This window comes from Cyclopterus lumpus, chromosome 22 (genome assembly GCF_009769545.1).
Source record: "Cyclopterus lumpus isolate fCycLum1 chromosome 22, fCycLum1.pri, whole genome shotgun sequence".
Taxonomy (NCBI): Eukaryota; Metazoa; Chordata; class Actinopteri; order Perciformes; family Cyclopteridae; genus Cyclopterus; species Cyclopterus lumpus.
Window position 1 is genome coordinate 8,862,719 of NC_046987.1, and position 21,887 is coordinate 8,884,605.

General features: G+C 41.1%; 3 protein-coding genes across 4 annotated transcripts; 2 read left to right on the plus strand and 1 right to left on the minus strand.

Moving 5' to 3' along the window:
- The first annotated feature begins 2,135 nt into the window (after positions 1-2,135).
- Positions 2,136-3,951, plus strand: LOC117751329 (interferon alpha-inducible protein 27-like protein 2A). 2 transcript variants are annotated; one of them, XM_034563131.1, is made up of 5 exons: positions 2,136-2,264; positions 2,792-2,846; positions 2,984-3,013; positions 3,175-3,336; positions 3,783-3,951. In XM_034563131.1, the coding sequence occupies exons 2-5, from the start codon at positions 2,834-2,836 to the stop codon at positions 3,860-3,862; spliced, it is 285 nt and encodes a 94-aa protein (XP_034419022.1). In that variant the 5' UTR covers positions 2,136-2,264; positions 2,792-2,833; the 3' UTR covers positions 3,863-3,951. The 2 variants fall into 2 exon arrangements, with proteins under 2 accessions (XP_034419022.1, XP_034419021.1); XM_034563130.1 differs by having other exon boundaries at positions 2,137-2,264; positions 3,777-3,951.
- A 99-nt stretch (positions 3,952-4,050) lies between these two features.
- On the plus strand, positions 4,051-6,248 carry LOC117751328 (interferon alpha-inducible protein 27-like protein 2A). The gene is made up of 4 exons (XM_034563129.1): positions 4,051-5,283; positions 5,437-5,466; positions 5,612-5,773; positions 6,002-6,248. Exons 1-4 carry the CDS (start codon positions 5,274-5,276, stop codon positions 6,094-6,096), a joined length of 297 nt encoding a protein of 98 aa, XP_034419020.1. The 5' UTR covers positions 4,051-5,273; the 3' UTR covers positions 6,097-6,248.
- Positions 6,249-8,499: 2,251 nt separating this feature from the next.
- LOC117751560 (cytosolic 5'-nucleotidase 1A-like) lies at positions 8,500-14,037 on the minus strand. Its single transcript, XM_034563479.1, has 6 exons — positions 13,921-14,037; positions 12,728-12,895; positions 12,394-12,523; positions 9,791-9,913; positions 9,502-9,686; positions 8,500-8,871 (listed from the first exon to the last, which is right to left on the minus strand). Exons 1-6 carry the CDS (start codon positions 14,035-14,037, stop codon positions 8,500-8,502), a joined length of 1,095 nt encoding a protein of 364 aa, XP_034419370.1.
- Between the last annotated feature and the right edge of the window lie 7,850 nt (positions 14,038-21,887).

Genomic DNA, 21,887 nt, shown 5'->3' on the forward strand with positions numbered 1-21,887 from the left:
TCTAATATATGTTAATAATCCTATTGAGGTTCACGTTAACTGTTGAATATTGATCAAACTTTGACTTCTGGACACAATAACATAAGCTATTAAAGCAACTGGCTTCAGCAAATATGCTGTTCAAATGACTGGTCGGTTTTATTTAAATACCGGTGGGCTCCTCGCAAATTAAATTAAATCCTATATTCATTTAATTGGAGAACAACCGGATGGCATTTACATGCACTAATAGTTCAGAAACACAATAAAAACGAAAACGAAAAGTTAGTATTCGTTAATAAGTGCAGTAGTTTTAAAGAATTATGAATTGTTAATTAAATAACTTTCGCTTCCGGTTATTCGATGACGCCGTAGTTTTAATCTTTGGTTAAGTCCAGATGCATGAGTCGCTGGTGCGGCTCTCCATTTACACATCCATGGTTAACGGTTGGCGCCATCTTGTGTTCAGATTTATTGTTGCACACATGCAGGCGTGCATTGGGTTTTAAAGAAGGTCTTTACTTCTGAAAGCACAGAAATACAAGCACATCAGTTTTGTGAGACCATCAGAGCTGGAACAATAAACAATGGTAACCATGTGATGTGTTAAGATTAAATGTCTGGCAAACAACAGTAATTTAGCATTCTCACAATATATTACTAATCTTACGTAACTGGTGCAGTATTCAACAACTTGTAGTATTTAGGTAGGCTCCAATTGAATCATACGAACCACACTGTGATGCCAGTGGTTCATGTAGCTTGAGAACAAGACTCTCTCAGCTTCTTTGTAGCTCCATATTCTGATATATAACCTGTGTGATCTTGCTCTAGGTGCAGCCGGTCTGGCAGGAGCCACTGCAGCTGTGTTCACCGTTGGTTCAGCTTAATCTGCAGTTAAATCTATTTTTATCATTTGGCGAAATAAAAGAGCTAATTGAAAATTAAATTGGCTCGCTTACTAAACAGCACTTTTGTGATCTCTGACAACTGACATGTGTTTGTTCTCTGCTTCCTACACAAGCAATGCTATCAAGCTCTCAGGACATTGACATCAACCCCTGCATGCCATTGAATCTGGAGCTTCCTGTGGGAAAGGAGACAGTGGGTTAAGGCCCAGGTCTGTGTCCTATCACACAGACTCTTCTTCACATCATCTTCATTTCTGATCCTTGCATTGTAATAAAAACTTGTGTCCGGTCCATAGTCGTGAATGCAATATCTAAGCAATGACTGGAAGGAATTTCTTCAAATTTGGCATAAACGTCCACCTGGGTTCAAGGTTCAAGAATTAACTGATTCGAATTTGGTTGTCAAAGGTCACGGTCACTGTGACCTGGAGGTACACTGCAGCTTGACTTGTTAGCGGAGCCAAACAACTAGTGGAGATAATTCTAGTGTTTCATGCTGTACTGAAAACAAATTCCACTAACTCTGAATGTGTGGCTGTTAAAGTGAAGTGAAATGAAATGTTATCCCCGTAGTGGCGCTATAGAGGAAAAGTCAGAACACCAAAGTCATCTTCATCCTCTAGGGACCATAAATATGTGTACAACAATTCATGGAAATCTACCCAACACTTGTTGAGATATTTCAGGCTTGATGTCAATGCAGTTATTAGTTATAGGTCACTGCAGCCGTGCCTATGTGATGTTCATCGGACAAGTTAAACAGAAAATAATTTCGATATTGAGCGTCTAACTTTTTGTAAAGAGCAGATGAGCTTCTGTTTCCACTAAACACAACATAAAGGCACTTTGACCTGAGGAAGCGTTGCTGCCACTGATACATTTCATTTAGCTCGTTCAGCATTACATCAAGGTGTTTTCACAGAGTCGTTCATCATATGAATGAAATGATGGAGAATTAAATTATTATGTATTCGGCCATTAGATATGACTTGGCACATATATTCATTTAAAAGTTTTTAATTCAATTCTCCACTTGTATTGCAATCAGCTGTTGATAGACATAGACATAAAAGGTGAAGACATGTTCTCCTCAAAGTAGCCGCAGGTTTGCGGTAAGTTTTGTTTTAATAAAACAATAATAGAAAAGTTCAAATGACAGACATGCCTCATGTAAATACTCTTCGATACTGTCCGTCAGACTTAGATATAATACATGAAGCTGGTTTTCATGTTGGCTCCTGCGAAGCTGTTTAATTTCTACATTATAAAGACGTGCTTTTATTTTGAACGGTAGGGGAAATAGATCAAGACGGAATATCAATAACGGAAGCTGTGTCGTCCCAAAGAAAGATACTTTTCATATAAGAACTCACGGTTTGTCTATTGTTATTGATAATGATATTGAGTTATTATATTGTATATATTTGTGTTTTCCTTAGTTGGGTGAACGTGTGTTGAAGTGAAGCTACAAATGGTGCGTTGTTGGTTGAATGTACCGTAATCCAACTGCGTCACGCTAGCTGGCTGGTCCCGGATCAGTTGCGACTCGGGTTAGTCTGTTAGCTGCATCATGGAAGTGTCGTATCACTCCTGTGAAAGTCGAGTGCCTCTAGCACCCTGTCTGAGCTTATCGTGTTGTTAAGAACAAATAGTATAATGCTTAGTTTTTACTGTGACGATGTGTTCAAGGCGTGTTTTTGGGTCGGACGTTACAGTATCATCAATAAAGCCCCTGTGAACCATCAGTTGGAGAGTTAGAGGATCATTCACCATCCGTACATTATTTTAATTTGCCTTTCATTTTCTGTTCTTCGATTAAACACGTTTTAAGTGCAATACAAGTTATTCCTTTGGTTAATAGAGTTTGTTTCATAAGTTACCGTCTGTCCTCTTTTGTCCAGATTGAACCGTGCGTCGTTTCTCCAGACACTCAAGGAAGACACATGGATCCTTTGAGTGAGCATCTGTTCCTTTGGCAATAATATATTTCATCTAAAGTACTGATTCTTTAACTTGTATGGTTTCCGAATGAACATATAGTGATGATTGTAACCATGTCGTTGATCAAGCCAGCTGTTTATCTTGTGTTTCAGTGAAGGCTGCGGCCATTGGAGCGGGAGCATGTAAGACTTTGGGAGCCTTCATCACAGTGTTTACTTTTTCAATTGAACGTCACACACCATGTCGAAAAATTATGCTACACCTGTATCGTGAACGATCTATCTTGAAGTGGCCAAACAAATCGTAACACAGTTTCCTCTGCTGCGCTGTTGCCCATGCGCAGTAGGTGCTGTTGTCCTGGCTCCTGTTGCTCTGGCAGCAGCAGGTTTCACAGCAGCTGGAATAGCAGCTGGCTCCATCGGTGCGAAAATGATGTCGACCGCTGCAGTCGCTAACGGGGGAGGAGTGGCAGCAGGAGGGCTGGTGGCTGGTTTGCAGGCAATGGGTAAACATCTCAACGATATATTGTTAAGGTAGTTTTTAACTGTTGTGTCATAATGGTGAGATGATCAGTGCTGGAACAATAACAAAAGGAGGATCACGTGCTGTGTTACTTTTCAAAATGCCCAAAAACACAAGATCCCAGGTGTGTTTGGTACAAAACAGTAATGTAACATTGTCACAATAGAGATTACAAAGCGTGTGTAGATAGTTAGTGCAGTAAGTATACATTGTGATGACAATAGTTCCACTGTTTCATTCAGTCGTCTAGCTTGAGAACAATACTTTTAGTTTTTGTATCTTAATGGTGGGATGATCATTGCTGGAATGATAAGCACAGGGGCATTATGTGCCCTATTATGTCTTTTGAAGTATCACGACATCCTACACTGTTGTCTGTCTCTGTAGCGCCACATTATACTACCTGTTAAATCGTGCTTGTAGGTGCAGCTGGTCTGTCAGGAGCTGCGACTGCAGCTGTGGCAGGCACTGGAGCAGCAGTGGGATGGCTGGCGAGCTTCTTCCGCTGAAGAAAAGTGCACCAGTGTACCTACTAAACAACTCATGTGATGTCAGACTTCTCCAATGTTGTGTTCAATACATCTGTGTAACCTATGAACGACTCTGGTTCTTGTGTGTCATCTGTAAACTTTTACTTTCCTCATCATGTCCACCAAAAAGGACTGAGTGAGTGATTGGAAGGTTCATTAGCTTTTTTTTTTTTTTTTTTTTTTTTTTTAAATGAAAGGAGCATTTTTTTTCTGGTCACAGTTAAGTTGTGGACCATAAAACCCAAATACGAATGAAAGATACGATAAAGCTGAGGGGACCTGCATAGTCGGGACATTATCAGCTGTGTGTTTATAGGATCATGTCAATCCGGGCTGTGTCTTATCACATTGGCTCCTCTCCTTAGACACTAACAATTTCACACCCCAAGATAATTCAGTCACCATTCTTAATCTTTTACACCCCACGGCCCCCAAATAAGGGGGCAAATTAGGGGACTCTGGAAAGATAATGATAAAATAATATCATGATGTTTCACATCAAATTAAACAGCAGAACGTAAGCTACAGTAATTTGTAAGCCGTTTTCAAATGCTACAAAAACAACTCACAATAGTAAAAATAAGAACTCAAGTATCATATTCATAATTTATGAAAGAGATAATCATATGAAAGAGATAATCAACATATAAGTGTTTTTTACAAGGCGAACCTGTAACTTTTTTAATTTGTGCTGTGTGCCATCTTCATTTAATCTTAACCAGTAACATAGGCTGATATTTACACATCTGGAGTATTCTCACAAGTGTTTACTATTATTATGACACCAACATTATTCAAATAGCCCTTGTGGTAGAGGAGATACACCCTTTTTCAGTTTGGGTATGTTTTATGTGCAGAATCCTAAAGAAATAGGCTGGGGTGGTATGCTGATCATGAAAGCATAAGGGAAGAAATGCCTCGAATGCTTATAAACTTGGTTTATATAAATATAAATGTTGAAGACATTTATCCTCACAGTAGCTGCATGCTTTACATGCTGGAATAACACTATTGTGATCTTTTAAGTATAAATACTTAACATTGCACTTTACTCTTTAAAAAATAAAATGTATCCCCTCCGAGAACAAAACATTATTTTCTTCCGTGTCTTGAAGATGAAAGTTTGACCTGAATGCAGGTTTGAAGGAGCAGTCAGAACTAAACTGGTTTAGCAACTCTTTAGTGTTTCTGTCTTTTGTCTTTGTTCATATGTTCCACATATCGGGATGACATACCACCTCAGACATTGTAAATACGTCAGTCTATTTGGGTTAAGTGGACTCTGTGACGCCCTCTTTAGTTCAGATTCGTAGTTTCATTTCATGAGAAATGAAACTCACCCTCAGCATATAAAGCCTGCCCAGTCGTCCAGAGTCCAGTAGACAGAGAGATGGGGCTGTGTGAGTATCACTGTTCCTTTCACAATACTGATGTATTATTTTAATGCGCTGACACTTCTACTTCTATGCTTTTCTTATAAAACCACAGAACATGTCTCTGATTATGCCAGATGAAGTGCAAATGATGATTTCGGTTCTCATCCTGTGTTTCAGTAACGTTCGTGGCTTTGGGAGGAGGAGCAGGTAAGACTTTGAACAGCCTTTATGAAAGAAATGGGTTTACTTTTCCCACTGATTTGAACAGTTTTATTGTAAATGCATTATCCATTTTTAAAGTGGCCTCGACAAAGTAGCACACTATACTTTACACATGATTGTCCTTGTGCAGTGGTTGGTTTGGTCGGGGCTCCTATTGTTCTGGGGGCCGTAGGTTTAACCTCAGTTGGGATAGCAGCAGGCTCCTATGCTGCGAGCATGATGTCGGCTGCTGCTGTCGCTAACGGGGGAGTAGTGGCCGCCGGAAGCACAGTGGCTGTTTTGCAGGCAATGGGTAAACACCGTTAATTGTTTTTTTAAATGAATTTGAATCTTGTGGTTTTAACAGTTGTATCATAATGGTCATTTTGCATTGTCATAATAGAAATGTGCATCTTTGGGTATACAGTGTGAGGTCGACTTTAATGTACTGTGTATGATATCATGGTGTTAGTGTTTTTAGCTTGAGGACTAGACTTGTCTGTAGCCCCATCATCCTGACGTCATATTCCTCTTGTTGTAGGTGCAGCTGGTTTGACAGCAGCTGCCAATGTGGCTGCAGCCACCGCGGGAGCAGGCGTCGGAGGAGCTGCGTTAGGACTGGCTGCACTTATTTGAAAATCATGAAGGATCAATTTACATTTTTAAGCACTTTTCTTCTTCAACTTATGCCAATTAGGAGGCAATTGGAAATTACACCACTACCTTTACAGCACTTGTGTAATCTCGGACAATTTAAATGTTTTGTTCAATAAATCTGCGTAACATCAGTGGGTCTTCTGTACATATCTGTGTTCCTCATAAGGTCCTGTGGTGGCAAATGTACCTTACCGGCTGCTGAAATGACGAATATCATAAAACAGAATTTGAAATTATTTAGTCTTGCAAGAAGAGACACAGTTATACAGATAACAGGAGTCTGTAAACACTCCAGAGTCACACAGAGTTTAGGGAGTCACCAGGTGGCTATTGCTGCATGATGACCCACAAGTCACCCAATGCAGGCATTGATATGCACAATAACAGCTTGTATACCAGTTCACTAAGATATATAATATACTCTCTAATATATGTTAATAATCCTATTGATATTAATACTTTTATTGATATCAATTATTTAGTTTTAATACTTGCTAATAGCTGCACATGGGAGCTACTATGTCTCTTATTTTACATTGCTTATCTTCTATTTATATTACACTCTATTTATGACCACACTATTTAATATATATTTTACATACTTTTTATCTTAAAATTATATTTCATACATGGTTGTTATTTTTTGCACATTGACTAGAAATAAACTTGCTATTGCTATCATATGTCATCAAATATATTTTAAAAGTCTGTATAATTTTTTTTTAAGTCACAGTGTGTCAGACAAAATGTAAAAAAACATGCCATAAAAAGTGATAGAATCGTATGTCGTAAAAAATGTCACAATACATACATGCATGACATATCTACAAACACTAAGCAATTCACACCAAAACAATTGATTGAAAGGACAACATCATGAGTCAACAACTACAAGATTTTCATTTCTGAGAAACTAAACACTAAACATTCATTGTTACCTAGAGTGCACTTACAATCAGCATACATTCATCTGAATGGTATATATATGATTGTCAGGAATAATTATTTCAGCCACCATCAACTCTTATTTTAGCTCTTGCTTTTTATTCTCATTCTTGACTGGGAGAGCAAGAGATAATTAATAATAAACACTTTTTAGTGGTGAAAATTACAGGAAATAGTGCTTTTTGAATTTAGTCTTTTTTACTTCATATCTTGAAAAAAAAACTTGATTGCATAACAGCCCACAATACTAATTTTGCCCATGCGGACTTTCCCAGATCCCACATCTGAGCAAGTTTGGTCTTACAGGGCCAACAGTACCAATAACAACCCACCTAAATGACAAAATAAGACAGGCAGGCAACCACCAGTAAATCACCGAACCTTCGGCACTTTTGGAACGAATAGCAGAAATACATATTGCACGTGATGCATGTTCATATATACAACATACATATACCAACAACATGCAAGATTGATGGAAAACATGCAGCAATAGGGAGGAAAAAGGCACCGGTTTTAAAAACTCTTCAACACACAGACAAGCAGTAAAGTGATATCATTAGAAATCCAAATCGAGATTCAGCATAAAATGACTGATTGCATATCTTCATATCTTCCCTCTATATGGCATTCAAATAAATAGTGTTTAGAATTCATAGATCTTTTATATGCCTAATATTTGGTTCTTCTTGATATTAAATAGGCTTAACTTTTATAGGATTGTTTTCTTTCTAAAGAGTAATAGATGTTTATAGCGATGGGAAAAAATATAGAAATAATACAGCAGGATGCTGGTATGTAAGGCCAATTTTCTAGTACTGATGACAATATATTAACACAAAAGGCATTGAGAGCCACTCAGTCTAATAAGGTGATCTTCTTCAAGGTTTATAAGTTTTAACTAATGGCTTTATTAATGGTTCTTTATAGGACAGTTACAGGCTAAGGCAGCTAAGAACACATTTCGGGTTGACTGATCTTTATCCTCTCTTTTAAGTAAAAATTTAGTAATTAATGTTAGTAAATCATTAAGAAGTAGTTCATTTTGATCTAGATCCTTGCAACCCAAACATTGTTCTTATTGTTCCATTAGTTACAACATATAAACAGTTTATAAATGGTTTATTATAACCCTTACTAGAAAGTAGCTCTTTATTAACTTGTTGTTCATATAAAAGATATGAACACCCACCAGAAAGGCTGTTAACTGCGAATGAAAGAGCTGATTGACGTTGTCTTGACACACTCCTGTGACATCCCATTGCTTAGTCCCATGATTAGATAATAGTAAGTCATATTGCATCCGCTGGGTAAGATTACATTCCCTATCCATTTCCAGGATTTTTTTTCATTGTCTTAAAGACAGTTATAACCTCCTCAGTGGCTGAGGACCCACATTAATATGTCCCTTTATCCTCCTAAGCAGTGATATTCAGGCTACTTGGGTGCTGAAGAAGTCTCTTTGTCATGAGTCTCTCTCTTGATAACTCTCTGGGCTATCCCATAGGGCACGTGGCACGCTACTGTCCCCATTTCTGCTGCCCCCTCAACATGAAACAACTGGTCATCAAAGAAAATGTGCGGCCTGATCTTCTCCAGCATGGGGCCCTTTGGTGCCCCTGCCAGAAAGAGAGCCTCATCGATCTCCAGACCCCATGAGCGCAGAGTTTTTAGGGCCCTAGTACCAGAGCTGGCTGCGCTGCGAGCTGTCACCAAGTAGGTCCGGATGGGGCAGTCCATGCGCTGGCCTTTGGCATAAAATTTCTTCTGCAGCTTTCCTAAAGCCTCCAGGAAACCTTTCAATGGTCCCTGCAGAAAGAAGAAGGTATAGAGTAAGCCCACAGTCTCCATTTGGTAGCTTCTTCATTTATATGTGGCTCACTACGCAGTTAAATCTATGCAATTGTTAGATTCTGGGCCAAAAGGCAAAGTTCATAACACACTGTGCGCTGTATGCAGAGTTTGCCAGCTGCTTTATAACAACTTGGGAATTACTTTCATTGTATTGGCTGTCATTTCTATTGGTATAATAACATTGTTATTACCAAGTGGGTTCCTGAGATCTGGAAATGTGGTGACATCTTTAACAGAAGTCAGACGGGGCAAGAAATAAGTGGTTTAAGAAGAAAAAAAAGGTTTGAATAAGAAAAAGCAAATGATTAAATAGAAAGACCAAATGCCTCGTTCTCCTTTGACCTCCTGTGCTTACTCATGCCCAATGTTTTCCTGATGAATTACGGATTGTTGCTCACTTTTCAGGTGTGCTCATTTCGAGTGTTACCTCTAGTTGAGGTTCTTTTGATCATCTGATCATCTGACTGCTTGTTTCTTGCCCTGTTAGATGTTGGTGTGCAATGCTACGTGAACATATTGCATGCACTACATTTTCAATCGAAGTGTGATACTGATAATTCATTTGTCACTATGTGTATACTGTACATGGTCCAGAAGCTTGTTCTCGTGTGCCTTCTCGTGCTCAAAGAACTTGTCCAGTCCGTGGGCCTTGTAAATGCGCTCAGACTCATCAGAAAAGAGGACGGCATCACCATCAAAGGCAACACGCAGCTGAGTCTCCGACACTTCCGTCATCTTCTCTGGGGTGAACATGGTGGCTGCTGCTATTCCTGAATGAATTATAGAATTATAGAGAAAGTGTGTATAAATTCATCCCACACTAGCGTGCAGCAGAGACACTTTAGTGTAGTATTACAGCTTCTAAGTAATATACCTTCTTCCAAAGCTTCCCGAACCTTGACTGGATCAGCTGACAGGTAAAGGTTGGTGTGGTAGGCCTTCAAGTAGCCAATGGGACTGTTCCCCCCGGTCATACAGAAGCGCTCAATGAACAACTCTGCAGAGAGGAAGAATTAAAAGATCAGTGAACAGCTGATGGGCATAACATTGAAGATATGCGAGAGTCGCCTGATCACAATGGTGCAAAAGGATTAGGAACCTGACATTTACATTTATAGCTGATTTCTGTCAACATCAAATCCTGATGGCTGGTGGTGTGTGGCTTATGGAGGCCGAGCAGAGGAAATGAAGAGCAAACCCGGAGTGACATGAAAGGGAAGCGCTTGAGATTTTTCTGCCAGGTGACCCCTTAAATTGAGAGGGAGTCTGTCCACACTCACAAAAGGACAATGTTGCCCGCCCACTCTTTTTGTGAATTTGTTAAATTACTTTTGTTAATGTATTATTTGTGTGCATCCCTTCGCACAGCAGGATAACTGGAGAGGGGGATGTGTCTGCAGTAAAGGGTTACAATTTGGGCATATTATTGGCTCCAGAGAGCCAAGTTAGCTAACTCTGCATAGCTATAATGGTATTGTAAGGTTTAAAGTCCCATCATACTTAGTAACTATTATCCTTTATTATGTATCAAACATGCAATAAATATCAAACCACAATGATTGAAAGAAATTACAACGAAAATGTATAAAAGAACCAGGAAATTCACATTTCAAAAATGGTCAGGACCCAAAGAACCTAAAACAACATCCTAACCGCACTTTAATAATTTAGTTTGTCGTACCACGACTGTGGCGTGTTTGTTGGAGCCCATTTAACTCACATTTAACGATGTTCCTAGGAACTCAGTTGATTGTACAGTCTTTTTAAACCCTCTGTATGCGGTGAGCTGTGCGATGAAGAAACCCGTCCTGAGGCTCCGATCCAGCGCACAGGTTCCTGTAACATGCAGCTGTCCTTAACTCCTCTACTGCAGCAGAATGTGCAGCCAACGCACATTCACCACAAATTAACAAGCATGAACTTATATCTCTTAACTATAAATATCCATACATACTAACTCAAGATGTGGAAAAGGTGTTTCCCCAACGCACTCTGACTCTTACTTACGATAAAGAAACAATACGTGAACAAAATTGATAGGATTCTACTTTAACAATATTAGAATATCAAGAGTGGCCTTCGTGTTTTCCTTCTTGCAATTTGAAGATACATCATGTAAAACCGAAAAACACAGAAGAAAAGGATGTTGGGCTGTTCTCTCTCACGAACACCAAGCTATACTTCAAAGAAATATAATGAGTAGAATCCTTCAGAAATATTTTTATATTATTTATTATTGTGTGAATATATTATCAATTTATACATAGCCAACAAATATATTTTCTCATCAGAAATTCATATTTGAGTCTTGTTCCGAGGTTCTCACTCAGTGTTGATACCCTGACACACTCCCTCCTCTAAACAATTCGAGAAGTCACATGATCAATATGATTCAGGTTGCCTGAAGGCCATGGGACCAGACGTAGTCGTTGCACTCCATTTTCTGTATTTTTGAAAATGTCATTCTCAACATACAGTCCGGTTACCTTTAGTTCTTAGATGTGTAATTGTTTATTTTTTAAAGACAGATTAGCTAAACTATTTGTAGGTGCTAAGTGTTCTCATGCTATTATTATTGATGTCATATGGTAACATTATGTATTTGCTAAAAACTCAGTTATGCTACTTTTTACTATTACTTGTTAGAACAATCTTCCATTTAGAAAAAAATAATTTTAAAATAATGGCCTGAGAATGCCCATTACACATTTGAATAGGTTAACATGTGTTAGTAGATGGAGTGCTGATAAAGATTTATAAAAAATGTATTGTAAAAAGTTACCAAATGCAAATGGCAGTGATTGGGCGGAATGGCTCAAACAGCGACCAGCACGTCCGTCTGTTAACATGTCAAGAATCATTCGGCCTCATAACCGTAGCATGTCGTCGCTTGGCTTCACCTTTTGACCTTTGGACAGGGCCAAGCAAGTTGTTTCGCTCTCAATTTTCTCATCTAACTCATGGAAAGAAAAGAAAATAAGCATTTCAACTACATTGCACTGCATTGAAAACTTCAGATATGTCAACCCTGTATTCAGTTTTATGACAAAATACATTTTACAGAAAATCTTTCGCTCTAAAAGTAAAAAGAAAAACATTAAATACTTCCTTTAGTTTATTTGAGTAATTGAAAATCCCCAAATATTGATCAAACATTGTTTCATCTGACCTCAATGAGATAGTTATTAATACATGGATTTTTCTGATTCTCTGCAGCCCTTTCCAAGAAGGTCAAACTGTCAACAGCTGAATTAAAGTCACAAAATGTTCAACCGTGCCACACCCAAGTGGTACAATTTAAATTTTGCGTGGATTGTCTCATTTCCCTACAAGCACAACATCATGACACCGACTAGTTGACGTCCATTGTGCCCATTGTGGCTCTGAAGAGCAAGCTAAAATGATAAAGCCAGTGATGATGAGGATATCCACTGGGCACAAGTACGTTTGCATCGTTCAGATGTATTAGTAACTCACCGTGATGATTGATGGTATTGATGAGTCTTAGGCCGACGTATGCGTGGTTGTTGGTCATGAGTACAACATCAAAGAGCTCTTCGCTGTCGGGGTAGAGCTCCCTCAGTCGCGTGTTCACAGCCTCCAGAGCCTGGCAACACAACATACGAGTTATGAAGAAAAAAGATCATGCTATATCACAGCAGCGGGGATGGATTTGTGTGTGAGTGGGTTGGTGTTTTATGCGTATTACTCATTCACTCCCTCCAGAGGCACGACCTAACGCATTACACTGACTCCAAGGAATCACTCTGCATTGGGTTAGATGTCGAGTGTATGTGTTTGTTTCCCTGACCTTGACGAAGGAGAAGGCAGGTCCAGGGCTGAAAGGCTGCGTTTCATGCTCCACCTGATACTTGATGTACTCCTCCATGCCTTGCTGCTCGTAGATGTGCTGCTCCTTCTCCATGTTGAAGAGGACTCGTGCAGACACGCCGATGGTGATGGCATTCTCCGGCTTGGGCTGGAGGATGAGAGTTAAAGAACATTTAATTTACATCCGGATTTGACTTGTTGCTTTGTTTTAATAAGAATGTTTGTTATCCAATCGGGTTCAGAGTTGTAACTTTTCTGCCTGTTACTCTTCTGCCAATACATAGTCTGAGCAGCAGCATAAGAATATTGGAAACACATACCAGACATGTTAACTCTTGGGAGGCTGGGACGACAACACACAATATAACACACTGTGTGTATAATAGTGCTTGAACTTTTGATAACCACCACACATTTAGAGATTGTTCTTGTTTTGTAATACATTCTCATTGGTTATGAGTGGGCTGAACTTGAAATAGATATTACTGGAATGGCAGTTACAGATTTAAAAGACAAAGACAAAAGACAAATCTATAAAACCTAAGATACGTCAGCCTTAAACATGGGGAGAAAATACATATGGGATAAAAAACTTACTTCTACTGCTTGAAGAGTATTAAGCCAAGAGTTAATGTCACATTGCCCATTCTCACATCCAAGACAACTCCATGCATCCTGCATGCATCGTTGGGTCTGTTTCTGCATTTTCTCTTGAGAAGAAATCGATAGCCTTTAGGGAGAACCGTAAGAGCCTTTGTGTGCTTTGCTCCGTTTCCGGCAGACACAATAAAGCTGATCTACTGTACTCTGTTTCACCCAACTGCTCCTAACTTTCTTTCCCTGAGGCTTCAACTGCAGCACTAACTAGTAAACCTGGTATTAACCCTCCTGCGGTTACCAAGGCTAGACTTTGATGAAGTTGAGAGGTCAGATCAGTCACTGTAAAATAAGCAGCCGCGAAGAAGTGAACTCAAGTGTGTGATGGCAGGCTTTAACGAAATGCAAGAGCAACATAATTCTGCACCACAAGGTAAATTTGACTTAACAGTTTACATCTGATATGTGCAACGAGCGTCTTCTTTGCTGTCAACAACTCTGATACTTTACATAGGAATGGAAACTCATAGAAACTGCTCCTGTAAGTGGATGCTGCATTAGGAAGGCTGTACTCACTGATTTTCTGGTGGGCGTGGAGGGCTTCAAAACCGTGCTAGCCTCTTCCCAGCCGACTCGGTTTCCGCTGCTGGTCAAGTCCTGTCCACTGGCGGTCAGAGAGTTGCTGAGACTCATCTTACCTCCTGGGCTCACCACTCTCCTGTCTCCCTCAGATCCACACTGAGTTCCTGAGAGCTCTCTTATCTAGTCTCTCTCTCTCTCTTTGGCAGGAGTTCCCAACAAAGTCCTTACTCACTCTTGTATATTCACAATTTGAATTCAGTCCTGGTGCACTGAGGAGATGAGCTCACTCTGACTGCAGCTGCAGAGGCTTAGCCAAATGCTCTAAAGGAAGGAAGGGAGAGAAAGAGTGAGAGTGAGATGTCGCAGAATAAAATAGAGGTGGGCAGAGATAAATGGTTCCTCTTATCTCTAGCATCATGCGCATTGTATTCCTTGTTCAGCCCTTCTCTGCTTGGCTTTTTGTGCGTTCTCCTGCTACTCACACACACTGATGACTTCAAGTCATAGTGCTTCCGCCCCCTTTTTAACGCTTTCAGTGTCTAATCTCCTGGAGCAGCAGCAGAGCATGTGATTTAGTGTATGTGACAAGTGGTTGATGCACCCTGTTGGACAAATCAGGCCGGCATGTCAGAACGCTGCTGTGTCATGATGCTTGTAATGCATTTATGCTTCAGTTCTCCTAAGAGAGAGTTGGAGTTGGGTATCCTAGAACATATAAGTACAATGGTTTTCTTATACAATGCATCAATAGATCATTTAAAGTAGTGGCTGTTATAATTGTATTATGTTCCCAATAGTACACTGCTGTTTCATATTCCTGCTCAGTAGTGTGGGAAATGGAGTCCATCCTGAGTCATTTGCTTCCCCCTGTGCATCAAATGATAATTTATTCTCGCGCCTTCCCATATAAACCCCTGCAATATCTTTCCATTGATTAAATGACTGAGCAGCAGTCCCAGTTGCCAGGCAACGGCCAGGGAGTCAGACTGGCTGGGACATCTTGGATCCGATTGGCTGCGGGGACACCAGCCTGTGTATATATATAGCCCTCCAAATATGGCATGAATCAGAAACAGACCTGTGATGCAGGGAACAAATATGAAAGGCTAGGTTTCTCTTTGAAGAGCATAAACGTAGAATAAATGATGTCAGATTTTATGAGAACAAACAAGGCAATTTATCTACAAAGATGTTTGCAGGCAAGAAGATACTGAACCAACATTCATGCAGGGACTAAGGAGTCAGAGATTAATTAAGACACAACCTTATAGGCACATGCAGCCATCATCTATACCTGTCAGCTTTACATAGTAAATACTGACTGTTGACATCAGGGGTATGTTAAGAAAAAAAAGCTGCTTTGCTGACACCATTAGTGACCAACAGTAATTTTTAGAAGGGGTTTCACCAATTTATAGTTTAGCTTTCTGCACTTTACAGGTCCACTTCAAGACTGAATCATATTACAAACCAGCAGGGGGCTATTACACCTATCTGTCCAATACTACGCATGAAACTAACAGTGCAAAGTGCCATTTGCAATTGTGCCCATGTTACCATCAAGATAATGTGTTTGGCAGGGACCACACACTCTGCTCCGGGCTCTCCAGAGACCAGACTCAGACTCAGAATCAGTTTTTATCGATTGACAGGAGGACAGCTGAGGGATTGTGTCTCATTTATTGTGTGGAACCCGAGGAGCTACAATATTGTTGCTCCATTAAGTATTTGTATTATAATCATAAATGTTAGACATAATTAGGAATTAACCATGCACACTGATTAGTGTGTCTCAACACACACATAACCATCCTGCGATCTATAGATTGAACAATATATTTAATTGAATCCTGATTAAAACATTACAGTTGAGTCTCTCAGTAGTGTCATGGTACTGAAGGCTGAAGCAGTCATTTCTTGTATTACACAATCACAGCCACTAGAGCGGAGTAGAGGATAAACCTCTCAGCCCTGCAGTGTGCTCCTGAGCGCTTCACTGCTTCATTCATTGCTGGGCGTTGCAGACAAAGAGGACATGAAAGAGATACTATGAGTGCGAGAGAGGAAGTTGATCTAAAAAGAGGAGTTTGTGTCTCTTGAAACGCTTTAAATTGAGATTGTAGCTGTGTAGTGACTAAACTTCCTCTCTAGAGTGTGTACGGGTCATTAATATTCATAATTATGGACTAAAACGTATTGGTTTACTAGAATAAACCATATATTGTTAAAAGAAAGACCAACATTCCGTTATATTAAGGAAAGGTTGGTAAAGTGTGACAATATAAAGCTCCACTTAATGTCGCTTTTGCACATATAAATAGCCTCTGAAACAGCAACAAAACTCACAAGAATAACATGAATTTAATCTGTTTAATAGATGAATGGAAAAAAAAAACCATCACAATCTGTTGCATCATGTGGAACATCAATTATATATTTAACCTTGCTGTGGAAAGACTGTGAGCCCTACTTGCTCTGTTCCTTTGTGTCTCTTCTAGTCTGGGGCTCTGAGGGGGTTAACAGGACGTGGAGACAGTTGGGCCGCACCCACTGAGCTGATTTGAATAAAGCCGGCATTTGGCGTGAGGCTCAGTGGAGCTGGAGACGAGTGGAACCTTTCTTCATGCCGGCTGTAACACCACCCCCCATGCGCCTTGGAGCGGCGGCACATACGAGAGAGAAAGAGGCACGGAGATAGAGAGAGATAGAGAGAGAGAGAGAGGGGGCGAGTACTGCACCGGCCGGTTTTGCACGCCGTCTGCAGCCACTGGGGTCGCATGTCACACACTATAACTGTACCTTGGGAGGGAAAAAAAGAACGGTGAGAAAGAAAAGAGGAAGGAAAAAGCAACACGCCTCCCTCTCTTTTTTTGGCGCGAGAAGCAGAGAGAGATACTAGGCTGTGGGTGGAGACAAAGGCAGGCATGAGTGTAGTGGGCCAGAACAAAGAGGACAACAGCCTGGACTACCCCCACCCCCCAATACACACACACACACACACACACACACACACCACCTCCTCTTATCAGCCCCCACCCTAACACAGCCCCAGGGCTTGAGGCAAGGCAGATGACTATTATAACCTTAATCATTCCTTCAAAGCAACCACTCAGGCATGTTTGCCACCACGAGATTCTTTGTTCTAACGGGTTCTACTTAGTTTCGTCTTGAACACTTTCCATGTATAAAACTCACAGCACACACATATGCTTTTTCCAGACACGAGTCGAAGGCCTTTTTCTTGCCGAGTAAAGAGCTGGCGATCATCTACCGCCATTGGGAGAGGACCCATGTGAAAGTCTTTTGTTGAAGCCGCAGCACCGTTAATAGCACCCACAATGCTCTTCAAGTGACATCACTGGATTGGTTCTTATTGGCTTTCAGTGAGGCAACGGTCTAGATTCACCCCGACCCCCCTCTAGATCTGTCCTTTAAGTAAGTGGGTGGCAGCTGACTAAGCACCAGGATCTTTTTGTCTGGCAACATTCACCCATCAGAGAGCAAAAAGAGCAGAGCAGCAGTTCTTCTCACTTCCTGCCTCCAAAGGGCGCAACACAAAAACAGGAAGTCTGCTGCCTGTGTGTTTCCTAGGCCTTATAACAGAGCCTCTCTCTCGCTCCCTCTCTCAATATTTCACACACACAGGCCTATAGTGGGGAAGAGGAAAGCAGGGCACTGATTATTACATAAGCTCCACAGTGGTGGTCACTCAAGCCCTGACTACAACAGCAGTCACATTCAGACGCAGGCTCAAAAGAAAGCCATGAAAGACGGACAGAGGCGTGTATGCACTATACATTCACCATCTGATAAGAGACAATCTGATAACACACTGCATGTGTTCAAATGTATATTCATCTAAATACCCTCTATATACTCTCACACTGCAGTAATTGGTCAATAAATTGGCTTCTGATGGCGGTGGGAGGGGGAGGTCTCACTGAGAATGAGACAAAGAGCACAAGCACTAAAGTGAAGATCTAGAGGGGGGTTGTAGTCGTGGTGGGGCCACTATGAGGTCTGCAGGGGGTTAAAGGGGACTTGGGGGAGGGGTTAAGCCCCTCTCTGAGTAGCTTGGGGGGGGGGGCAGAAGGAGGTGGGGGTTGGTGGTGATGGTACTCAATGGAGCTAAATTCAAAAGACGCAGTAAGTGTCTCAACTTCAACTGAAGCAACCTTACATCGCAGAGCTAAACAATGGAACATCTGCTGGCTGACAAAGCTGTGAGAGCAGTGGCTCGGACTTAAACTGTGACTCTGTGGACTAAACCCCCAAAAGTAGCAACAGGTTTTAACATATTTCTGAGATCGGTATCAGCTTGATGATTTTGGCAACATGATTAGATTGCTCCACTGTTTTTAAATGTGGGAAGTTGACTGTATTCAAAAGCAGTTTGAGAACATGTCAGATTCTACATCAAATAGTGCATATACTTGTATCCAAGTCTTCCGGGGTATGTGTTGCCACATCCGGGTCTCTGGTTTCACTTCTCCCATTTTTGAGACACTTACAAGCTGGGGTACCAAGATCCAGAGTCCCATAAACATCTTATCCTTGCAGTCTGCCATGTGTGCTGTGGCATCTTAAACCTGAGTTGCATTGTTAAAATAAATAAAGTATGACCATAAACAATGCAATGATGATCAACAAGCTGCAAATAGAACATTGACATAGTATCATTATCCTTATAAATGTAATGAAGCCTGATTAATGTTAACAAATCAAGTATAAATTGTGCTTGTATTTATTGTGCTAATATCCTCATTCAAACACTTATTGTGCTTTATCCTTTTGACAAAATGTATACAATGACATAACATTGTGCATATATTATTTATCTGTATATCGCATACAGTATGTTTATTTTTATATATTTTGGCAAAAAAAAAATTAAATTCAATATGGCCAACGTGTTAGCACATTTTTTAAATTTACAAACGAAAAGACATGGATAAACATTATTGTTATTTTGGGGTTGTGTTTGTGTCCACCTGAAGAATGAGGTTAGGTTTATAGTTTCCATTGCCGGTGATGTGATGAAGAAGATATACTCAACAGAGAGATGGAGCAAGTCCAGAAAACCTGAAATACAAGGGGGTTTATCTTCACCTGCCGAGGCTCCTCAGACAGTATAGAAATGACAAACAATGGCACAATGTTCACGAGTCACAAGTCATGTCAGCACAGAGTCAGACAATCAGAAATATGGACAGTGAATCATGTAGTTAGGCATGTAAATACCCAGGTTTCACATCATATCCCCAATATGAAAAATAATAAGAATAATGATAATAACAATAATGATAATGAGAAGAGTCAACACCAAGATACCCATTGGGAGCATACTGCCAGCTTTAGTGACTCACTCATAAGCCATGTCACCCTCACCCATTAAGTGTATGTGTGTGTGTGTGTGTGTGTGTGTGTGTGTGTTGAAAGGGGTGGTGGAGAGGGGGTTGCCAGGGTGAGGTTAGCACAGCTGTCACTGTTGAGGCCCTTTCACCCCCCCCCCCCCCCCCCATCTCTCCTTGTGCTTATCCATTAACCAGCACCATGGTTACATCACTGCAGCTAATGCTACCTCTTAGGTTTCTAGTGGCCAAAGACCCTATAGAAACAGATTACTCATGTTTGTGTCTACAAACTCTCACACACAACTTGTGAGGCTTTTTCCTAGTCTCCCATCCTAATTGCCTACTTTCGTAACGTTGGCTCATTTGCAGTGTTGGCTATGCTTTTGTTTGTTTACCCATCAACTGTTGGACTGTCCATCCTCAGCGTGATTGTGTCATAAATCCAGGTCAGAGAGTTTAACGCGAGCCACTGACAGCTCACGCAGCATGATGGTTTGAAGACCTTTTGATGGGTTCATTATAATCAGAGCTGTGGTGTGTCTGGCCCCAGATGGCAGCAGTGTTTACACTAACGGGATTAGGATTAGCTCCAGATTAGACAGGCGAGTTGAAAGGCTTGCTCCGCTGACACGATATGGCCGCCTAGCCCCACGCTAACCCTGATGCTACTAACCCACAACAGACCAGAACGCTGTCTGCTGAGGGGGGTAAGGAAGGTGCTTGTGGAAAAGCGCAACTAATAGAAGAAAACAAACATTTGGCCACACAACAGGTGCTGCACAGGAGCTCCCAACACTTTGTGTGATTATTTGGCTTTACGGGGGTCTAATTTGTTGTCCTGACTGAGGTTTAAAGCAAACCACTGGTTTGACACCAGTCAGCTGTTGCCAGATGTATCCACAGAGAGAGGAACATATACAGCATGTTCCAACTGAATCATCACTGTTATGTAACACTGGCCGAAGGATGGGGAGGGTGAGCAGCAGAGAGAGAGAGAGAGAGAGAGAGAGAGAGAGAGAGAAACTGAGCTCAGAAGGCTGACCTAGATTAGTAAATGGTGGAGTTAAGTACCTGTGTTGGGGGGACAGGAACCTGCAGACTGGGTCTGAGAGGGATTGTCAGGGAACAAGGGGTGTAGTGAGAAAGACAGGGACACAAGAAGACAGCAGGAAGATAAGCAGGAATGCAGGGAGTCAAAGAATGTGATTTCTTGCAGCATAATCATTTTTTCTCACAGCCTCATTGGGATCAGATGGACAGTAGCCGCCACAGCCTCGGCTGAGTCCCAGTGACACAAGCAGGCTGGAATGTGGGTCAGTAGGCAGAGAGCTGGAGGACTAAGACCAGGAAGTTTCCTGCAATCAGTTGTGTGTGTGTGTGTGTGCTCTCACAAGCATGTTGTGTGTCTCTTCCCGCTTGTGATTCCCCCATCTTCCTTGACCGTCAGCCACTTAAAAATAAAATAAGGGGAAGGCTGTGTGCTGAGTGTTGAGTTAGAAAAATGGATGACAGTGAGTCCACTTCTCCTCTCTCCAGCCGACTATGAAGCACTGAACCGTTCCAAATCTCTGAACCAAGCCACCTAATGGAAGACGATTCAATTCAACTGCAGATCATTCTTACATGGAAGATCATAAGGTCATCCTAACATAAACCTCTTCCTCCTTCTATATTTGATGTTCTATATGCATTCACATATAGGTCAGAGATATGCAGCCAGTGCTCTTAGAATCACAAACCAGTGCATTTTGCTCATGGTTCGTTTCCTCCCCTGCGCCACTGTGTAAACACGCAGTGTATACACGCTATACAAACCAGACCAGTAAGAACACAACCAGTTGACATGGTGGAAACGTTGCTCAATGTGTCTGTGTGCTGTTTTTATTTCAAAGTGCAGAGGTAAGATATTCATCACAGTGACAGCTGCAGGGTTTTAAAAGTTGCAAAAGTTTGTCCTCCCACTTTCTAGGAACAAAGATGCACTTCATATGTTAGAAGCTTTTACGGCTATATGTAGTTATCACACTCCCATTCCCCAAACTGCAGATCCACACTTGTTTGACCTAGATGGTGGTTTAGGAGCAAGACATGCCGGACCAACCAGTATAACTGGTTGTGTTTCTTGTCAGCATTAAAGATAAGACGTGGCTATTTGTGTTTCCCATTGTTTACAAGCGTGAGCCATTGTTCTGAAGTGACGCAGTTATTTGCCATGGGTTACACATGCAAAGACCATAGTAAATGTACTCACTCTTTGGCCACAGGGATACTAACAGGGTGAATGAATGGTGTTGGTAACCACACACATCCTCAAATAGAGAATGCAAGATTAATGAGATTGCTTTTTAGAGAAGTGTATGAAGAGTATGTATAAATCAGAGAGAGGCTCCTCTCAATCCAGCCAAATCATCAATTCTCCACAGTGCACCCTGATCGCACACGTCACACACACTTCTGTCTGACCACCAGTAAAGCTGTCACAGTCTGTCTCGTACCCTTGGGGAACATGTAGACCTCTATGACGCAGCCATGAATGGATCTCTTCTTACATCAGCCTGATATTTAATAAAGGGAACAGCAACAGGTTGCAGCTGTTTGGGACTAAAA

Excerpts from the sequence above, each read along its gene's own strand:
- LOC117751329 (XM_034563130.1), top strand. Across the intron at positions 3,014-3,174 it reads GGCCATTGGAGCGGGAGCAT|TAGGTGCTGTTGTCCTGGCT; the intron begins GTAAGACTTTGG and ends GCCCATGCGCAG. Across the intron at positions 3,337-3,776 it reads GGCTGGTTTGCAGGCAATGG|GTGCAGCTGGTCTGTCAGGA; the intron begins GTAAACATCTCA and ends TCGTGCTTGTAG.
- LOC117751328 (XM_034563129.1), top strand. Across the intron at positions 5,467-5,611 it reads GGCTTTGGGAGGAGGAGCAG|TGGTTGGTTTGGTCGGGGCT; the intron begins GTAAGACTTTGA and ends GTCCTTGTGCAG. Across the intron at positions 5,774-6,001 it reads GGCTGTTTTGCAGGCAATGG|GTGCAGCTGGTTTGACAGCA; the intron begins GTAAACACCGTT and ends CTCTTGTTGTAG.
- LOC117751560 (XM_034563479.1), bottom strand. The coding sequence starts at position 14,037 with ATGAGTCTCAGCAACTCTCTGACCGCCAGTGGACAGGACTTGACCAGC. Across the intron at positions 12,524-12,727 it reads CTGCCTTCTCCTTCGTCAAG|GCTCTGGAGGCTGTGAACAC; the intron begins GTCAGGGAAACA and ends TTGTGTTGCCAG. Across the intron at positions 9,687-9,790 it reads TCGGGAAGCTTTGGAAGAAG|GAATAGCAGCAGCCACCATG; the intron begins GTATATTACTTA and ends TAATTCATTCAG.